This window comes from Haliaeetus leucocephalus, unplaced genomic scaffold, assembly GCF_000737465.1.
Source record: "Haliaeetus leucocephalus isolate CR32 unplaced genomic scaffold, Haliaeetus_leucocephalus-4.0 Scaffold752, whole genome shotgun sequence".
NCBI lineage: Eukaryota > Metazoa > Chordata > Aves > Accipitriformes > Accipitridae > Haliaeetus > Haliaeetus leucocephalus.
The window spans coordinates 3,358,065-3,380,001 of record NW_010973188.1 but is presented as its reverse complement, the minus strand read 5'-3'; the positions used below and the strand labels follow the sequence as shown (position 1 = coordinate 3,380,001).

General features: G+C 37.3%; 1 protein-coding gene across 1 annotated transcript in view; it reads left to right on the top strand.

Moving 5' to 3' along the window:
* Positions 1–106: 106 nt before the first annotated feature.
* TTC27 (tetratricopeptide repeat domain 27) overlaps positions 107–21,937 on the top strand; it is a 142,130-nt gene continuing 120,299 nt past the window's right edge. Inside the window, exons 1-5 of the mRNA XM_010581214.1 lie at positions 107–245; positions 3,786–3,963; positions 9,686–9,815; positions 17,333–17,473; positions 20,223–20,325. Of these exons, the coding sequence (XP_010579516.1) occupies positions 158–245; positions 3,786–3,963; positions 9,686–9,815; positions 17,333–17,473; positions 20,223–20,325 (640 nt within the window). The 5' untranslated portion in view covers positions 107–157. The remainder of the gene's footprint in view (positions 246–3,785; positions 3,964–9,685; positions 9,816–17,332; positions 17,474–20,222; positions 20,326–21,937) is intronic.

The following is a 21,937-nucleotide window of genomic DNA, read 5'->3' as shown; positions in this document are numbered from 1 at the left end:
CTCCCGGCGTGCCCGGCGACAGCGTCATGGCGGCTCCCTGCGGCAGGTTCCTGCACATGGGTTGAGGGGACGCCGGCAGCGCCTGTCAGCGCAGGGGTTGCGAGCCGCGGGCGAGCGAGGCCGCAGCGGTGGGGAGTGGAGCGGGGGCGGCGGGACCATGCTGGCCCTGGAGCGCTCCCTGCTGAGGGGCTTCCTCGGCGCGGCGGAGTCCCTGGAGTGGAAGCAGGGCGAAGTCGCGTCGGCAGGTGAGGGAGGTCCCGGCCCGGCGGGGGGAAGGTGCCCAGCTGTTGTGCGCGGCTGTTCTGTGGGTATCCGGCACCGCCGAAGTCTCCACCGGCCCCAGGCCGAGCCGGGATCGCGGCTGGTGCCTCCCTTCAGCCGCGCCCGCTCCGGGGGCGGTCGTGTGCTCCCGCCCTTTCTGCCCCTTGCCGGGCCCCGGGGGCCCCCTGCCGGCGCCGCAGGGCAGGGGAGGCCGTTGGGCTCGTCAGCCTGGAGGAGGGCGAGCGGCACTGCCGGCAGGGTAGGGCTGAGGCGAGAGGTGCGGCCGACAGGGCTCTCACAGGGCTTCAGGTGGAGAGGCCGCGGCTGAAGCAGTCCCTGCCCTGCGCACGGCGGCCGGCAGGCGCCCCGCCGCCCGCTTCATGTCGGCACTCTGGCGGCTTGTAATCATGGTGCTTCCTTCGACTGCCTCATGGCCCGCGAGTGAAAGACTACCTGTTTGCTTGAATTTGGCAGTGATATGAAAGTCGCTCTTGTAGCAAGACGTGAGGAGAAAAAGTCTGTCATGAGCTACCTTTACTAGTTACTTAGTCACAGTTACTTGAGGGAACAATGGAAAGCAGTCTCTTGAGGGGACTTGATTAGGTTGCTACTGACCTAGCTTTCCTGCAAGGGAAGGCAGCGACTTTTAAAATGTAACATTTGTCATGAAAAGGCATTTCCATTTTTCAGACAGGCTAGAATGCAGTTGTGCTCAAGTCATATGCATGTGCCATACTGTTTAAAACATTTAGAGGTTGTAGGATATTGAAAGACTCATTTATCCCTACCCAAGCACTTAGTGAATTTTGGAAAAGAACTGTACAGAGCTACTCAGCTCTATTTCCTTATATTACTCCTTATTTAACCTTAATCATTGTACTGTCCAGGAATGTTAGGTGACGTGACTGACAGATGTCAGATCTGTCTTATCTTTTCACTGAGAGTTGTGTATGCTGTTTCTGGTGTGTGGTTGGTTTTTTGTTTGTCAGGGTTTTTTTAGTTTCGGTTTGTTTTTTTAAGTAGTGTGCTGCTGTAAGACGTAGGGAAGACTGAAGAAAGGTATCTTGTGGTAGAGATAGAAAATGGTGGGGTTGGTGAAGATTCCTAGTTGTCACTTACGTGGGCCCTTCCTAATGATGATACTGAAACTAAAGACTGTGACCTTGAATTTGTATGGTGTCTTATAAGAAGCTAAACACAGAATCCAAAGCAGATTTTATGTACTTAAAGTTATGTTACAGTGTTACTGGAAAGAGAAAACCTCAATATTCTTCATTAGTGTCCTCACAGCCAATGGTTATTCTACAAACTACAGCATCACCTGTTGGGGCAACTAGAATCCAATATAAAGAAGTTGTCATTTGGTGAAAGAAAGTCTCCTCAAAGCATAAACTGGAGAAAGTTTCTTGTTATTTCTGTTGTCTGAGAGAGTATGACATCAGCAGGGCTGCAGAACCATTACTATTCTTTTGCATATACCCTTCCAGGTACAGCTTAAAGTGTTTAAATCATCTAGCACAAATGATCTCTTATAGTATTCAGTTGATCATTGTTGTAAACAACAAAAATAAATTGTGAACAACAAAAATAAATTGTGGTCCAGAGAGATTAGAATGAATGTCTCTGTATCACCCATGCCTACCAAATCATCCATCGCTGCTATTGAAGTTGGTTCTGCTCTTGGTCTTCCCATATGTCTGAAATTTAGAGTACTTGTTTTAGCTGGATGAGCTTGGGGTTGGTATTTGGTTCGCTTCCTTGCACAGCTGCTGCTTGTGTGTATCTGTACCTGTGCTAGTGTTAAATTGGCTAGCTCAGGTACTAATACTAGTGTACCTATGGTAACACTGAGTGGATGGGAGCTGCGGTCCCCAGCTGGAATCACAGATTAATATTAAGGCACCCATCCTATGCAGACCTCTGCATTTCCTCAGCTGCACCATTACCAGCATCTGCAGCAGCTAGTTTAAAACTAGTTAGTACATCTACATGAGTTGTAGCCACAGCTGTAGTGCAGGCAGATACTGATTTTGCTCAAGAATAGAAGGTTTTAACATGGTGAAGTTGTTCTAACAGCTGCTGGATTTATTGCACTGTAGCATATCTGAAGAAAGAAGGGAAGATACTTTCTGTGAACAAAGTTGTAGCCTGGGTCAAGAACTTGATGGGTTTGAAGCTTCTTAGGAATTACATGTGTAGAATTTCATGACTTCTGTTTGTCTTGAAAGGCTTCAGGGGAGAAAGATTCATGGATCTAAGTCCACCTTAGTAGTTACTCCTAAGAATCTGACTCCATATACAGACTTCTCATTGCGATAGTAAACTTATAATAGGAAAATAATTCTTTTATAAAGAAAGAAATCATATTGCCCGTTCTTTGTGAACATTCTAAGCATTTAAAGGAAGGACTGAGTAGTTTCTGCAGTTTTACATGAGAATTTATTCACTGAACTTTACAAATATTGAACTATTTTTACTTGTTGCGTTTCCCCTAAAAGGGTTCTCTAGTCTGTGAAATTATTGTCTGTCATTGTTTAACCCTAGCCAGCAACTAAGCACCATGCAGCCACTCACTTACTGACCCCCCCCACCCAGTGGGTTGGGGGAGAGTATTGGGGGGGGGGGGGAAGAAGTAGTAAAACTCATGGGTTGAGATAAGAACAGTTTAATAGAACAGAAAGGAAGAAACTAAAAATTATAATAATAACAATAATAAAATGACAATAGTAATAATAATAGGATTGGAATATACAAAAGAAGTGATGCACAATACAATTGCTCACCATCCGCTGACTGATGCCCAGTTGGTTCCCAAGCAGCGATCCCTCCCAGGCCAACTGCCCTCAGTTTATATACTAGACATGATGTCACATGGTATGGAATATTCCTTTGGCCAGTTTGGGTTAGATGCCCTGGCTGTGTCCCCTCCCAACTTCTTGTGCCCCTCCAGCCTTCTTGCTGGCTGGGCATGAGAAGCTGAAAAATCCTTGACTTAGTATAAACATTACTTGGCAACAGTTGAAAACATCAGTGTGTTATCAACATTCTTCTCATACTGAACCCAAAACATAACACCATACCAGCTACTAGGAAGAAAATTAACTCTATCCCAACCGAAACGAGGACATTGTCTTATCTATAGGATTTTACTGTAACACACTCATATAAAATGTTTTGGAGGAAGAAAACCCTCTAGTGATAATTGAAGTCATCTTCAATAACTGTAGTGTACATGTTTGAAAGGCCATCCATGTATTTCCCCTGAAATTTCAGTGCACGTTTTTGTTTTACATTCATCTGGCAGTTTGTGTTTCACTGTAACATTAATACAAGTTCTGTAAAATTTATTTTGAATAAAGTGACGCCTGCTACTGCTGTTCTTTGGTTTCAATGCGACTGCACTTTTCCTGCAATGTAAATGAAGATTCATTCCTTGAAAGGGAACCTTGTCTTGGTTTGAATAGGTCTTGTAAGACAAAGTTGTTTCAAAGTTGACACTGATTTCTGTTTTCTTTTTTTTTCAGAAAGTGGTTCATTACTGCAGTTGATTTATGATGGGAGATACAAGGCAATATTTTCAAATTCAGCCATCCAGAATGTTTTCAGTGCATCTTCTGTGACAGAGGAGAACATTGACAGTTACTTGGAGAAACAGATTCTAGCATTCCTGGACTGTTCTGCAGAGGTTGATAACGTGGAAAGGTAGAAATTATTATGTGGAAGATTAATAGAGGCCATGCTTGATTTTTACAAAAGGCATTTTTTTAGATTTTATATGTGACATAGGGCCTCCAAAATTCTTGTTCTGACAGAAAAACAGAAAACAGATTTCTCGGGTTGTTCCCCCCACTCCCTTGGGGCATCTATTCATTATCATTGTTTCTTTCACTGGATAGTATTGTGATATGAAGGTTTGTTGAAAACACTAGCTTTATTTACAGTGATTACCTCTGAAGCTGCTCATATAAAGAAGCCAATAAATGTAAATTCATGTTGCCATGTTATCATCAAACAATTTAAGTTTTCTCTCTGAAACGTTGCATTGCATTTAGGTGACTACTTGAAGTATCACGTAACATTACTGTCCGAGCAATGCCTGTATTTCTAAGTCTGAGTCATAGTAAGGTTGTTCGACTCTTCTTAATGTAAAATGAGTAAGGTATTACTCATGGATGCTATTCATCAATTTCTTCACAAGACTTTCTCTGATGGATTCTCTATAATTCTACCGCATATGCTAATTCTTGCTGTTAATGAGTCTGACTTTAGTGTTTACAGTTTGCTACATAAATAACAAACAGACTAAATCTAGCCTGCTAGGGATAGTAGAAGCAGAAAACTATATGTATATCTGTGTGTGTGTGCATATATTTATTTATTATAAAAGGTGAAGGTGGGAAAAAGTTTTGCCGAAAGAAGAGCAAAATATAAGAGAAGATAAAGGTAAAAAGAAAGTAAGAGGAAGGGAACGTATTGCCAATAAGTGTGGCTGAGTACAAGTGCTTGTGTTTTGGTATCACAGACATAAACCCAGGAGTTTTTGCTAAAATATCAGAGAGAAACAAGTAGTTGGCACCTCTAAAATATTGAGCTGAGATTTGTTAGTGATCTTAGTGTGTCAAAAGCTTATCTTCTAGTATCGTACACAATACAATGCACTCCTCTTTTCTGAGTTGAAATGTTCAGAGGTTGTTCCTGTGCATTTTGTCTCTAGGTGGTTTTTTTCCTTTTTTTTTTTTTTCTTTCTTTCTTTGTTGTGCTGTTGCTGGTAAATATTAGCTGGAGTTTAGATGGTGACAGAGTCTAGAAAAACTTTTCAGTATTGCTAGATTCTGTTGTCTGGCAATAGTTTTTTCTGAATAATGTGACAAGGAAAGAAAGATTGACCAGGACTTCAAAGAGACCCAATCCTGATCTTAATCATTCCTTGAAATACGTGTTGCTGCTTGAAATGTATGTTGCTGCCTTCATGAACCATTCAGCTTCTTAGAGTTAATCATAATCTATATCATGCACTCAGTAATACTTTATATGTATCCTGTCATGGTCGTGTGCCATCTTCTCCTGCTCCCCCTGTGAGCTTTTATTGGCCTATATGTCATTTACAGGACTCTGCTGCTGCTGCCCTACTGAAGACAGCAAACCAATTTGTTCCTCAGGGTGCTCATACTCCAGGTCTTTGGTCTTTGAGGTTTTTCTTGTTCCCTTTGCAACTGTAGGCATTAGAAGCCCCCTTGCCAGAAGATATGGAAGCAGATCTGCAATATTTAGCCTTTCAGAAGCAGACAGAGGGTTTTCAGCCCAAAATTACAGCCTCAAGTTTTATTCAAAATGAAAGTGTGTAGTCTTCGAAGTGTATCAGTGTCTTCCAGAACACTTTTTGTTTGTAGCAGTCAGGTGAATTTTTCAAGCTCCATTAGTAATAATATAAGAGGCTTTGAATTATATTAGTGCTGAAGGAAGTAAGTTGTGACTTTCTCTTGATAGAAAAACTTCTACTGAAAGACAGATCATTGCCTATTTTCGGTAGGCACTGCTTATAGCGCTTATATCTGTACCATGTTTGTCTCCAATGACTTCCTAGGTTAAAATGTGTTACATGGTTATTTTTCCTACCTGCAGGCCCTAAGCCCTGTGACTGCCTTAGGGAAGGAATTAATGCAACTTTTGCACTCTGACCTTCCATTGCCTATGGTGAAAAAGTTTTTGTTTATTTTTTTAATAGGTAAAATGTCATTTTCTTTTTCTGCTGAATGATTCAAAGGAAGCGCAACAAACCTCTAAGTTCTAGCTCAGAAAATTCAGTGAGACACTGGTTTTCTTGTGACTTTTAGTAGATGAGATAAGTTCAAATATATGCTTTTTTTTTCCTGAACTGAAAGTTGTAATTCTGGAGATTAAAAAAAACTCAATGGGAGTTGAATTCAATCAGAAACAGAAAGTTGGATAATGTTAATCTTATTCTTTTAGCACAGTTTAAACACAGTACAAAGTATGGTTTTATGATAGTGTTAAAAGAACTCTTAAGGAGTTCTTTTTCTGAAGCTAAAACTGAGCAGCTTGAGGGCAAAACAGCTCAAAATTTGGATCTAGATTGTAATTTCTTTGGACGTAACCTGTAACTTTTTCCACTTTCAAATCCATGGTTCTGTAAGGAAAACATTTAACAGTATTTTAAAATTTGCTGCAACTTTTCCTATCATTTTAACTGCTTCCCTCCTTTCCCTGCCCCAGACATTTTTTCACTATGGCACTTGTAACCCTAAGGCTTAAAAATGAAGTCTCAAGGTATTCCTTACAATAAACTTACTGAATAGGTGATATTATTTTTTTTTTCCACTTTTTTCTTGCTGTTGCTGCTCACTGCAACGGTTAACAGTTATTTTCCACAGAAAACATAGCTTCATAGCTGTATTTTAAATCAGCAAATTGTAGAGCATGAAGCAATAGTATATGTGTTAACTATGTAGAGGGGGAATTACTTTTTATTTTTTCCTGAGCTCCGTGTGAAGGAGGTGCATTCATTGCCTGACATACAGTTTGATTCTGAAGACTTGAAGGAAATAGTGTGCAGGACACAACAAAAAGAATATTTTTGGAGAGCTTGTTTCAAAAGAGCTTGGAGGTCGCTTATGTTTGATTCCAAAACCTAAAGGAACAAGGAAATGAGCACTAACACTTGTTTATAGTGACTGTGTATTTACTACTTTTACCTTAATGCATAAATGAATGCCAAACTTTCCAAAACAAATCCTTACAGTAAAGCTTGTTGTGATTTCCCAACTTGAACGCTGAATGGTATTTTTGGTATTTCCCTTGGGGCATCTGGTGGTTAGTTAACTGGTTTGCTTTATATATTGAAAAACAAAAATGAAGAAATTCTTGCTGTTTCTGCAGCTTGCTTTGATGTATATGAATTGAAAAAAATAACTATTCAGTGTCTAATTTTGCTTTGACTTGTCTTCTGTAATTTCTGGCTTCACTAAAAAGAAAAGAAACACTCCCCAAGCCTGTAACCTAATCACATGTTAAACATAGCCTGGCTGTTGAGTATTTTCTCACTCTTATATTTTTTTTTGTAAATTCTAGCATTATATGCAAATCCATTACTTTTTCCAATAGAAACGCTCTATTATTCTTTATTTTGAATTTGAGCGACATTAGGTATAGCAGTATGAATATTACAGTGGACTGCATATAAGCATCTGATTTTACATCATGGATCACAATCCTACTGTACTTGGTATAAACAGTGTTGAAAAAAAAAGGCAGCAAAACCCACATTCACCTAGAGGAAGGAAGAACAACATGGATGGATACAGACATATGTCTAAGGAAATGTAAGAAATAAATTAAACTCTGTCGGTCACCATAGTAAGTGGAACACTAGCAGCAGTCCCTCTGTTGCTTTTCAGGCAGCACAGAAGAGCAGTTTTCAGGCAGCCTTTGGGAGGTGAGCATTTGCAGGTCTGCATTGTAAGCATGAATGGCAGTCAGGGAGATAGAATGAAATTTTTTCTCGGAAAAAAAATAGAGATAGGCAGGGGAGGCTACCATTTGCAGGGATTAGAGGTTGGAATTAACTTTCTGATACAGAATGAGTGATAAGGAGACGGAAGTTGGTCATGGATGTGAAATGGGGGGGAAAAAAAATCAACTGGTGATGACAAATTAGCCAGTGGAAAGACAGTATCCTAGCCAAAGTAATAGAATTGGTTATCAGTTCTTCCAGAAGCCTTCTGCTTGGATATAACTGTGTTACAACTTCAAGCAAGTTTGCCTGCCTGATAGGTAGATGTCGGCAATGTTAAAAATCAATAATTTTTAGTTGAAATAATAGTTAAATGATAAAATAATGAAAATGAGTCTTCAAAAGACTGAAGTGCATCTGCCAAATCACAGTGCAGAGATGGTTGATTATTCTGTATGTTATCTTTTCCTTTCAGAAGCTTTGAAGCTAATTTATCATGGGAGAATAATTAGAAAATATGTCTATGTGGTTGTTTTGTGTGTAATGGTAATAACTTAGTGCACAGTAATTGTTAGTGCTTTGTGTTCTTGAGTTATTTGGAAGTTTAATGGTAATCTTAGATACGTATTCAAATAATATTTCCTGGTAGATAGTGGCTGAATAATGATAGCTAGTAAATGTTGTCTTGTTCAACAAGAACTCTTTATACTAGTCTTTGTTCTCTAACTCTCCTGAAGGCTCTGTTCATTTTTATTTTTATTTTTTTTTAATCAAGCGTTCCCCACCTCTGCTTTCTCATTGTTCTGCATCTTTTGTCATGTTCTTGTCCACTGGCTGCTTGTTTGTGTGTGGCTTTTCTGTTTGACTTTAGTTTTTTAGGGGTTGTATGACACTTGATCCTTTTGTTTCCATTCGGAGGACTCTTGCATCTCTAAGTCCCTTTTTTACTGAGGGGGGGAAGACTAGGTTTTTCTAGTTCATTTGTGCACCTTAACATACCAATTTTCTTATCAAACCAGCACAATTAAAATGTTAGCTTTTTGCAGGAAGGAGGCATTTTATATATGACACAGGGCCCTTGTTGGCACATGACTCATTATAACACAATAAGGTTCGAAGTCATTAAGGAACTGTAAAACAAACCAGAAGTTTGTATAAATCTCCTGAAAGTTTACACATGTTAAATCGACTGTTAAATTCTGAGTGATTGTGCCCTGCTTTCTGCAGACCACATAGCTTATTTGTTACTGTAGATGTATAAAGAAATAATATCATAATGATGTTAGATGAGCTTAGTCTTACAAATAAGGAAATTTTTTCATGCTTAGTTTCAGGAATGAAACAAAGTCTCATAAATCCCTCTTTAAATAAAATATTATGATTTAAATTAAAAAGCATGATTGAATGAGATAACATTTGCTGCCAAATTATCTAAGCTAACTTGGAGGTGATAGTTTTGAACTTTTTTGATTTCATTTAGTTGTTTTATTATCAAAGGGAGTGAAAATAAACAGCTATGTCAAAACAAAAATAAACATGCTGTTTTGGAACATATACTATTGCAATATATTTTCTCTGAAAATGCTGAGGATTAGATGTATCTTAAGAAAATATAACAATCGTGCAATAAGCAAATATGGGATAATCTGCATCCTATCTAATCTCCTTCTGATCTCTGATAGTTAGATACAGCCTTAAATTTTGAAGCATATGAACTAAGTCTGCTTCCAAAATGTTTGTCATTAATTACAACCATTATAAACATATTTCCAAGCCTTTTAGTTCCCCAAGTGCATTCTTGAATATTACGTTCATTGTATTTTCCTAACAAGAGTGATTTTTTTTTTTTTTTAAAGACTGAGGGTTTTGAATTAGTACAAGAATTAATCAGATCTTGTAACCTTAATTAAAAATGTAATATGTTGCTAATTGCTTTTCTTATCTATATTGCAGGCAGAGGCTGATGTTTCTACTTGGTGTGGGTAGTTTGCAGCTCTTCGTTCAAAGCAATTGGACTGGGCCTCCTGTTCAGTTAAAGCTTCAGGACTTTTTGCCACCTGCATTGTTACAGAAATTCTGTGAGGTATACTTGGATTTTAATAAGCTGTCCTTTTAGTGTCATTGCTTTTCACAAATAACCACAACTCATAGGTGTGTCGGAAAAGGCACATCTGTGAGGCACAGTGCTAGAATGAATTGCCTTGATCGTTGATCCTACTGGCTGCTATTGCAAGCATCTTCAGCTATATCAGTTTTATAAGCTAGAAGTACCCTGAAAGTGTCCTAAAAGTAGCTACTCTTTTTCTGCTTCAGAGATTTCCTGCTGGAGATGCTGGGTTTAGATGGGGTACATATGTTTATTTTATGGGAACATTTACTCAAAGGCCATTTGCAGTCAATACACTTTTTATTTATTTTGGGATGTGTTCTTAGCTGGATCAAAGAAAGATACTTACAAATGGCTTAGAAATTTTCACTACTTAGGGTAAGGTAGAGGCTGCGTGTCTTGCAAATAGCAGAATATGTGGCAGATACTAAGAGAACAGTAGATTTGGGTGCTCAGTATCCTGTTGGTCTCATGGATGATGCCAAGTGAATTGTAGTAGTATTAGTACAAAAATGCTAACTCAAATAGAGCTTTTGGAAGAGGAGGTGAAACTGAGGAGTCAATTTTATTTGCTTTGGCATCTTATGTAAATAACTAATCAACACCATAACTTCATTTGTGAGATGCATATATTGTTTCTCAAGGCAGTACCACATGTGATCTCATGACTTTCCTGCACGTGTGGTTCAGCACTGTTTCTTGAGCATTAATTTTTCTCTTGGATTTAAAGCTATGGTGAAATACTCATTACTACAGCGTGTCAGGGAAGGACATATCACTGGTCTCTGCTAATGCTAAATCTACATGACTTTGAATTTAGTATTTCACTGTGAATAAGATATGGACCATGAGCAATGTAAACACTGTGAACTGTAGAATGAGGGGAAGTCTGAGTATGTGAAAAGTTTCACATAAGACCATTGGATCTGTGTTGCATTATTGTGGCATATTTTTGCAAGAATTCCATAATTTGTAAAGTCCTACCCTAGGTTTGTTTGCAAGGTTGTATTTCTCAACAGCCAATTCAGATACTGTATCTCTCCCCTTTTGTAAATAGATGTTTATCAGTTTGGTTCATCTTTTAGAGCTGACATGGTGTGTATATAGGCTTATTTTTGGCTTGATTTTTGATAGTAGAAATTCAGATCTTGTCTTCTGATGACTAAATAAGTAACAGTGGAGACCAAGTGTATTAAACCTTCTAGGATGTGAAATGAGTTAGCAGAAATTTTAAAGTATGCTATTTCTGCAGGGAAAATGAGTTCAATATGCCTTTATATATAATAAAAAAAAATTACAAACTAATTTCTTCCATTCTCCTTACAATCTGTTTATAATCTTTAAAGTTATAGTATTATATATCTTATAATCTGTGGGTTCTGTTTACTGCAGAACTCTAATATTCTATATTAGTGTATATGCACAGGCTGCAGTCTAACACAGAGACTGCAGCCCAAGATGATAGTCATAGAATTGCTGTCACTGAGACAGAGTTCACAGACCTGTAAAACACAACGTTCATAATTTCTATTTACCATCCCATTTATTGTCTGTCTTAATGAAAGAATGAGATACTAATTGCTTGTTGAATATGGGAATACATGTCTCCTGTTTAGTTTCTGTTATGTTCCTACTGTGTCTGTGAATGTAATGCATTGAAAGATATTTGCTTACGCAGAGGTGGCATTCCAGAAACTAAATTGGCAAGAGATTATAAAAGAAAACAGACTTGAGCATACTTGATTTCTAATGAGTACTGCATCAGACTTTTATATTGCTGCAAGGTTTAGCTATTTATGCATTCAGGCAGAAGCAGCTTAACCTTTTTTTATATTACTGCTATCTATATTATCTTCTCCTGATATGTTAGTGGTTTTTTTTCCAAGACCATTAAACATTTAAATATAAACATTTAAATGCCAAAATATAATATCCAGTTCTCTTCTTTATTAAACATCTTAATTCAAAAGCTTTTGTATGTTTTGAATTATCTTTATGTACTTACTTTTCTTTCCAAGGATTCTTCGTATATAAACACTCTGTAAAAATTAACATCTCGATGAACTGATATTTTTGTGCTTCTATTAATCCAGCTTCTCCCTCTTGCATACACAGATATTCAGAAAAAGTGGGTTAAAAATATAGCTCTAATTTTCTCCATCTTTTGTAATCTTCCATATTCTGTCATCAAGACTGATACAATTCCTTTTTAAATAGACCTTCCTTTTTTCGGGTTTTCAGATTAAAATGATCTTTTCCCATGTCAAGGTTAAAAAATTGTGTCTTCATGTCTCTTCTAGCCTGCTCTAAGTAATACCACTAACTTTCAGCCTTACAGTGTCTCATTTCTTTTGGGAATATTTTCAGAACTGTTATTCTTATTTTCAGAATTCTTTATTGGATTAATCTTAACTTTTTGCTTTCAGGCTATGTAGCTGCTGCCATTTCTGTCCTTTGAAAGTTTCACCTCTGGGTTACTGGCATAGTTTCATCTCTGCTCCCAGATAGCTTCTGAATGCATCATTAATTTCTTATGAGTTCGTTAAGACTGCATGAGACTATAATTAATTACAATGAAGAACAAATAAAATAGCCTCTTTTAGATGAGTTGCTGGTGGGGGCCTCTTGGATGTCTTCCATGAACAATATTCATGAGTATGTGTACATTATTTCCCACCCCTCAAATTGATTCCAGCCTTCTCTGTAAATTACAGTTACGTTCATGTACTCCATTAGGATTTCTTTATATGTCCTGCAGAACTGGTTTGTGCTCTTCTCTTTTGAGTCCACAAATAAAAGTAGTTCAGTAATTTCTAAACAGAAAACCAGCTAGCGTTTAGGTTATTAGGTGTCTTTCAGTTTTCTAAAATAACTTTGAGACTTTACCACACCAGTGAAATAGTCTGACTGATACTATCTTGAATTTTTTCGTAAGCGAATTGTGTTAAAGGAAGATTTAAAAATACTGGATTTCAGTTAAAATGGATTAGCAGTTCTGGCTTTGAACTTGATGGGATTAGACTAAAACATTTTTAATGAGCTAAGTGCTTATAAGTGGGATATAGTAATAGGCTCTTTGTGTCTTAAAGAACTGTCACTGTCTCTCTGCATGTAAGGGAATAAAAGGTACAGAACTGTTGAACTTGGAGCATGTTTATCCTGCTTTAAATTTCAGAGTTTCTGAGTGTTAGCTCATACAATTGAGTTTAGTATTTTCAATACATGAACTGGACAAAACTGTGTAGTAGGACTAATTAAGACCACCAATGACTGTAAGAATGTTGTGCGGACAAGCTGCTTTAATTGTGTGTTGTCTGATTTCATATTCACAAGTAGGACATTGGTAACAGTGAGAGGCTCCATCTGGAAGAAGATCCCAATGTGTTAATTGATAAGACATGTAAATAACTGGTAGGAATCCTCCAAATATCAACAAATATCAACAGCTCCTGCTGGCCTTTTTGTAACTTCCAGGTTGATTCCAAACAATGAGTTTTGGAATGCATTTGAATAATTCTTTTTCCTTATACTTGTTTTACTGCTTCTTTTTTGCATTATTTGATCCCTTTTCTGGAAGAGACTGAAATATTATCACACTTTTATTGATACCAGTAGCAGTGTTCATAATTCATATGAAAAACACCAATGTACTGTGTAGTACTACTGTCTAAAATACAGTATGGTTCCTTAGCCTTGTTAATTAAATCTGTTGGAAATTCCTCTTTTTTCAAGACCTAGATGCTTGGCTTCCATTAGCATAAACTAGCCAGAAAGGAGGAGTTGAATTTTAGGCTGACTGATGTGCTGTTTGAATACCAGTGACCAGCAAGATACAGGCTTTGAAGATTTTGCAGATTTCTCCCTCTTGTGGGGAATATAAGGATGAATGATGAAGGCTAAATGTGGAGGCAGAGCCTGTAACCAGAGATAATCTGCTAAAGCAGCCTACAGTCTTGCCCTACATTCCCTTGCTATCAGTATAGAAAAGAAGAGAGATTCTTAATGCAGCCACTTGGAAAATACTCCCTTAAAAATGGGGCAAAGTTACCGTCTTAGGGAGTATGGACAAGAGCATTCATAACCAAGTGCTTCTACATGTAGCACTCTCAGGGAAGACTTCTTATGCTAGCTCATCTTTATTATCTTCAGCCTGCAACTCAGCTCTGCATGGGTTACCTGTTGCTGGTTTGGATCATGAAACTAGAGACAGCCTCCACTGTAATATCTCCTTTGCAGAAAGTTGGAGAAGCAGTTACAAACAAAACTAATTTTTCCATTCCCTGAAGTCTAGAGTAAAGAGTGAATTCTGTTCCAAAGGACCCAAATCTTTGGCTGGTAACCTCAGTACATTCTCCGTTATTCTAAAGATGTATCACCTTAGCTTTGCCAAATGACAAATTGTTGTGCAGTAGTCTTTGTACTGTTTAAAATCTGAGAAGCCCACTATATAAGGCTTAGTAGCGACATGCAGATTCCTTATTTGATAGTTTATCTCTGCCCCCCCCCCCGCCTCCATTTTTTCATTAATTCTTCCCAAGCCTTTAGTCTGGCTTTTTCTACCTCTGTGTATGTCTGCACTTACCTTTTTAAGATTTAGGGGAAGGATCCCCAAGACTGAGAAAGAGCTGATGAAACATTAGGAAGGCCAGTTCAGAGCAGTCCCTTATACAAAAGTAAAAGCATACCAAATGCTCACTTTGCCTCTAATCATTATTGTTAGCAAGAAAAGAATATGAAGCCTCTAAACTAAAATTCTCATACTCTCTATTGTCAGAGCTATTGAATGTGGATGGCAGAAGTTTTTTTTCTGATTATCATTATCATTGCTCAGGTAGTAACAGAGGTGCTGGGAAATACTTTTGAAATACTATAAAAACCAAAATAGCCAAGAGTACTGTCCAGCTTGCAGTTGATTTAGGGCTTTAGTAGTCGTTACTTAACAGTAGCCATTAAGTTGCTGTTTGGAAGTTGAATACATAACCAGCTGTGTTTCAGAGATTAAAAAAATATGTATTTAGAGTGAATTGAGCTTCATTTGTCTGTGTTTAGTTCAGAAGTGGTCAAACCACCTGCTGGTCCAACAGAAACTGGATGATTACCTCAGAGATTTCTCAGCATATGTTCTTAAAGTAATCACGTAGTATATGTTTTTGTGCTTTAAGAAAATTATTTCTGAATAAAAGAATTACACGTTTTGATGGCCAGTCTGGTGCAGAATGGAAAGACTCAACCCTTTAACCCAGGTTTACTAGGTCAAGAACATTGTGTTAGCAAGTCTTGGGTTGTGGCCATTTTGAGATATGCGAAATTCTTGAGCTGTATGAGATAGGGTCAACACTTTGCTCTTTAAGTGTTTAAACACAGGAAGACAAACTCAAAATTTCATTTTACTCTTAGCTAATGTTTTAGGAATTTTTGTGGACTTGATTCCTAACTTCTCAACCCTTGAAGCTGTAAAAGCTTAAATGTCTACCTTTTCTATATGTAGCTGTTCTCTCATCTTAAAGACTACCTTAGGGCAGTAAATTGTTAGAATTCTGCACTGATAATGCAGTCTTAGAGCAGAATTTAGAAGAATGAATGTTGGTTTAGGCTTTCTCAGCTAAAAGAAAAGGATGTCTGCTTTCCTGTATAGGATTTGCTTCATGGAAGAGAATGTAGACTTGTTAAAATACAAGACAGCAGTTCTTTGGCTCTGAGACTTGTTGGTTTATTGCCAAGGCTGTGACATGTCTCCCTTCTCCCTCCTTCATTACATTCCTTGTAATGTTACATTAGCTGGACTGAGCTCTCCAGTGAAAGGATTTGAAATGTGAATTTGAGATTAATTGGTTGCTACGGTGCTTAAACAAGCATAGATTACTGTAGCATAGCAAGGCTGGCTTAGAAAATGGTTCTGTAACAAAGCTTGTGGCTTCTTTGCTTTCCCACTGAGTATTTTAAGTGCAGTCTACTTTGATTATAGAAAGAACCAAAAAGGAGCAGATAAAAAAAAAAAGTTCTAAGTTAAACTGAAAATTATATTGTGTCCTATTATATATGTGTGTGTGTATTTTAAAAATGAATCTTTAGAAGTACCGATTGATGACTTTCTCAAAATTGGAGAAGAGATGTTGGTAAGGCTGTTCCTTTCTGAATCCCTAGAGGTAGGAGGGATCTGGTATACTTCCAGTTGGCAGTTTCTTTCCTTTATTCTCAAGTGGTTTGTCAGACTATTGTAAATTTTGTTTTCCATAGTGGGGTTGAAATGACTGCAGTGATGTCATGCAAGCATTCCACTTTGAGTAAATAATTTAAAGTCCTAAGTCATTGTCTATAAAGTAAAAGTATTTTCAGTGTTAATGTAAGATAAATAATTAAGAAACCTAAGCAAATCAGAGGAAAAAAAAGCCTGAAGATTACTCAGTCATTAAAAAGTGAACTAGGGTAACAATGTAGATTAACAACTTCTGTCTTTAATGTAACCTGTTGGTAAAGGTATTGAAAAGAGTTTCAAATAACTTAGAAATTACCTTATTTGTGTAGTTTTAAAAGCTGAAATGTGATTCAAATAATTTCTGTCCTGGTTGTGTAGACTGAATAAGAATCTTTCTCAGGCAAGTGACTTCAATGCAAGCTGTCATTTAACCTTCTCTTCTTCTCTTTCCCTTCCTTTCCCTTTTTTTGCCCCTTTCATACCAACTGAAAACAAAAGCCCTACTTTTTTTAGTTTGCAAAGGAAACCTGCCATATGAGAACCAGGAATAAACTGATGAACTGACATCTCCCTGAATCTGAAGATAAACTGCTTGAATGCTTTCATTGCATTAAAAGGGAGAGAAGAATAGGTGACTGTCAGATGACAGTCACCACTGAGAGACAAATTCCCCGGAGAGCTACCTGGAGCCCATTAAGTAAAAGAATTACTGTAGGGAGTGTCATACAGGAAAGCATCCAAAGCAGAGAGAGGTTTTTATTGGACAAACAGAAGAATGGCTCATTGCTGCCCTGATGCAACTCCAGCAAGAAGCTCCCTCTGGGGAAAGAGGAAGATAACACGCGTTGGCATCACTGGAGGAATATCTAGTGTATTTGAGTGCTGTAGGATTAATGTAATTAACAAATTATTTTATTTTTGTGATTACAAATTGAATGGCATGGATTTACCAGCAGCTTTTCTCCTTAGATCATGGGAAGGATTATATTACTGGAATGTGTTTGGGGATAGTGTTAACTGGACATATGCATTTCAGGTGGGAGAGAATCAGAGTCTTTCAGATCTTGTTGGTATGGTGTACCAGGACAGCAAGAAACAAGGCAGAATTCACCATGACTTGGTAAAACGTTGAGACTCCAAGAGACAGTGATTTTTTAATTATTATTTTATTGTTTTGAGCAGACTTTTCCTTAAATACATGAATAGTTATTTTTCCTAATTCTATATTACATTATTTGTTTATAAACTTACTTAGGTTTCATGAAACTTGTAATTTTTTTTTTCATTCTTCTTTCAGCCAAAAATGCTGCATGCAGCTATTCTGAAGACGCTGGTTCTAGATGGTGAATCAGTCTATACCTTGACTTCTCATCCTATTTTGCTGCTTATAGCCAGGATAATCCTTGTGAATTTAAGACACAAACTTGCATCTCTTCAGGTAAGAAATGTGACTAATGATTATGACTGCCAGCTACTCATTCATTGGTTCTCTCATTCTTTTCTTCATACCTCACTGAATCTGTATAACTTCCATTTCTTTTTCTGTAGCTCTGAGGTTTTTCCCTCTAAGAAACAGTTCAGACAAAGTGATTATAATTAAACACAAGTATCTTTTTTTCTTAAAGATAAGCTATTTTCTCACTGTTTTCCCTAAAAGAGAAGAAAGATGCTTTCATTTCCTGGAAAAATTAGAAAATTTAATAGGAAGCAACTTTTTTAAAAGACACGTATTTTGTGACATTAGTTAGGGGGGGTGGGGGGAATATGCCCTATAATGCAGCATACATATATTATGTCCTTTTTAACAAGCTTTGGGATACTGTTAACCATTACTGTATGAATTCTAAGCCATGAGTTCTAGATGCCAAGGAAGTCCTCTCTTTTTTTTGTCATTGTCCTCTACCTCTTCTGCAGGTGTCCATGTGGAGGCTACCTTAATTCTTTGTTGTGCTTGTTACATTAAAAACAAGAAGATATGATGAACCTCCTCTTGAGAGGGTTTTTGTCACTACCTCCTTTGTAGTTTAGGAGCAGGCTGGTTGGTAGCAGGACTCTCTGGAGCTGGGGGACTTTTAACAGCAGCAACTTCTCCTTATTGCATTCCAGTTGAACAGAATTTGGCTGGAAATCAAAATGCCACATGGTCCCTCTTTATGCTTGGCTGACAACATGCATTCCCAGCTGGGTCTTTGTATGAGTGATGAATTAAACTGTGTGGGAGATGTTGGCTGTACTGCATTTCTGGAAGCCAAGTTCTTCCATCATTTTCCCTGTTATTCACAGATGAGTGCTGTGGAATTTCAGCAATTGGGTCAGTTAGGGAGGCAGTGAATGTACCTGGTATAGAGAGTTCCCTTGCTGCCTCCCCTCAGACTGACATAATGGGGGGATGCCTTCTCCCAGTGGAGGTTCAATTATTTGTGGCTACATCAAGTTTGGATAGTAGTTCAAAGGCAACAACTGGTAAAAACTACTTTCATCAACAGGTCAATGTAGCAATTAAAGCTTGCCATTCTTTTTCTCTTGTTTCAGCTTGATTCAAAGGAAGTCTCTTAATATTTTTGCTTGTTTAAGATTAGTGCAAATAAATTTAAAATAGGGTGAAATACTCCAAAATATATTATCTAAAGCATTAATAAAGCCCTGTTTTATTTAAAAATGCTATTGTACATGGAAGATTAAATGCTTAAAAACCATCCAAAAATTCTTAACTTGGCTCCCAAAAAACTAACATTGCTGATAGAATATTGCACAGAGCTCAGCTAGATTACCTGAAACTTTATAAATAGGTTCTCTCTGATTCTAACATTTCTGAGTGGCAAGCATCAGGCCTCAGGAAATTGTATCATTAAGCTGGATACTTGGTTGTGTGGGAAAATGAATACTTCATTATATAAAGCTAAACTGAAGTAATTTGAAACTTCTTATTTGAATTGCCTTTAGATTTCTAAATAAGTGGTGAAATGTTGGGATTTGACCTTCTTCGCAAAGTCTGTTGTTTGTGTGCTTTTACTCTGTTCAGCTTGATATCAAAAGTCATCTTTCATTGCTTTTTGAAATAGATGCTATTATTCTTTTTGATAGTTCCTTTCTAGGAACATTACAGTTAACTACATGTGATTGGTTTAGATATTTATGCTTGAATAATGTACAGCCCTTAGGTCAGTCTGATGTAAGCATACCTGTATAAAAAGTTCAGAAGATGGGTGCTTCTCAGAAGCAATCAAACATCTGTTTCATAGAAAATGATTGGCATGCTAACAGTAGCAGAATAACTAGTAATCATTAGAGCCTGTGTAGAGGTATGCCCTATGTTCAGAGATTATAATTTTAAGTATAATTTTGAGAACAGAATATTATATTATCAGTTAGCTTTTCCATGCATTTCCACCTGGTGCAGCTAGAGAGGGATAAGATATGTTGGGGAACTTTTGTGTACCCAGCTTTCTAAAATCAGGTATGTCAACTGTGATTCAGCTCTGCTATAGAATGATTACTTAGATCAGTAAGGTATTTGCCCTTCTGAAATTCCATGTACAAGCATTAATACTTTCAGTTGTGATTGCAAGGTGTTCTCATGAGCAGTTCTGGCCCTTTTCTACCTCTCAGTCTCCTTTTTACCCACTCTTGAAGAAATAAAAAAAGGTTAAACAGAACTGGGAAAAATACATAGAAGGGCAACACCAGATGATCGGACTTGGAAATATTACTGAAGACTGAGATCATGGCTGTCTATTAAAATCATGAATATGACACAAAAAGATAAGTAGGAAACAGCTTTTTTTTTTTCTTATTTTTCTGTTACAAGAATTAGGAGGAGTGAAATCAAAGTAGCAAGTGGCTACTCCAAAATAAGCACACAGAAGTACTTCTTTTATCTTCTTTTCTCAGAGTTTTGTGCCAGATTGTGGTCGTAAAGATTTGCAGGGTTCAAAGAGCAGCTAGAGAAATTAACAGAGGAAAAGCCCATCAAACTCTTAGAGCACTGTAGAGCTGCTTGAATATGTTCATCTCTATGCTAGGTTACTGCTCACTTTTTATATAAACAGCTATTTTGGATGGGTTTATATTTTTTTAGAAATTAGAATCAAATAGATTACAAAATCTGTATTTTAAAGCCACTTACTTTTTTTTTCAAAAAGGATCTGTACTTTTTATTAACTTGAAGTATCTGTATTTTCTTTCAGACCTTGTCTTGGTGGACTCTAAGATGTGTGAATATTCACCAGCAGTTGTTAGAGGAGAGATCACCTGAGCTATTTACTCTTGCCCAGACCTGCATAAAACAAGGTATGTTTCCAATTACTCGGTTTCATCAGCTGTAAGACATCATGGGGGAGGGGAATTTGTAGGCACAACTCTTGCAACATGATGCTTATCAGATGCTTATGTAACTATGGATAGTAGAGAGGCAACAGAATTCACTTAAATTGACATGGGCTTATATGGCACATAGTATTTTCTGGCCTCTAAGATGAAAATGGGAATGTGTGATTCTAGACAAAGGTTTTCTTCCCCCGTGCTTAGCACTGTTAACATATCACAAGCTCACTTGAAGCCATTCTGTACAGTTTTCATTCCTTATTTAACTGAGCTCATTTGGGTTTGAAAAGGAAATGTCCTTGTTCTTCTGTATCTTCATGGGGAAGATAAACTTCTTTTTTCCTGTTTTCCCTATACCCATCTAAGTTTTGAAATTTGTTACCTCTCTGCATTATATGTAGAGAAAATAGACAACGTTAAAACTGAATTATGTAATATATATATTGATGTTTACAAAAGCATAACGTAGAAAGTTAAAATGTCAAATGTAATTATATCACTTGGCTTTTCTTCTAAGAGGAATAAACTCTTACGTAAACTGTTAATATCATTTGCTACAGCAATGGATAAAGCTGGAAAAAGGAGGCAAGCTTTTATGTACATTTGCCCCTCACCAGTTAGTTAGCTAAAGATTCTTCATTTAAGTTCACAAACCTGAAATTTCCAACCAATTACATTTAAGAAATTTTCTGTTGCATTTAGAGATGAGTTGTCATGTATGTTTTATTTTGACGAAGGCGGCAATTGTAAATTCCAAAGTTTCACATCTTCCCTCTCTTACCACACCTTAATGGAGCTTTTTTGATCTGAACCATATGTAGGTTCAGGCCATGCAAATTATATGTAAAATATGAAGTGAGTTTTGGTCCTTGAAGAACTTCCAAACAGGCAACAAAGATGTTAGCACAGTAATGAAACCGAGCAGAGGATTTTATTGGGTCCTCTGCAGTGAAGAAGCAACTGACTTAATGCTCTTACTGGATGCTGAAAGGACTGGAGTGGAAGGGATTTGTTGCAGTTGATGTAAACTAAGATTTTGGGAGGTTTTTATACTTTATTAGAGAATTTTGAACTAACTTATAGAGTTATCTTGCACAGGTATGGGAATCTTAAGATTAAATTCTACTTATTCTTTAGTCTGTAATTTTAAAATTTCTAGTTCTTGGAAAGTTGGAAGTGTTGCTGATTTGATGCACATATTAAAGTAATTGACAGGTGTAATTTAAGCACATCATGATAAATTTGTTGTCATGTTAATTTATAGGCTAAGGACTGGGAATGGGGGTTGGACTTTAACAGGTGTGAAAAATGAAATCTAAGTTGCATTTTTAATTTCCAAATTAAATTATAGCAAACTGAGTTTTACTTTAAAAATGTGTGTTGTCAGTGTAGTGGGTTTAGTTTTAAAAGTTTAGCCTTTTTAAATGCTTGTATTGAAAATAAAAATTCCTTAAAATGTGACTTCCAGGATATGTTGTAAAAGCTGATCTCTCACCTACTTCTCCTAGCCACTTTAAAAACAGAGTTGCAGAGAGGTGGTTAACTGTTCCAGAGAGGGCATTTTGCTTAGTTTGACGGT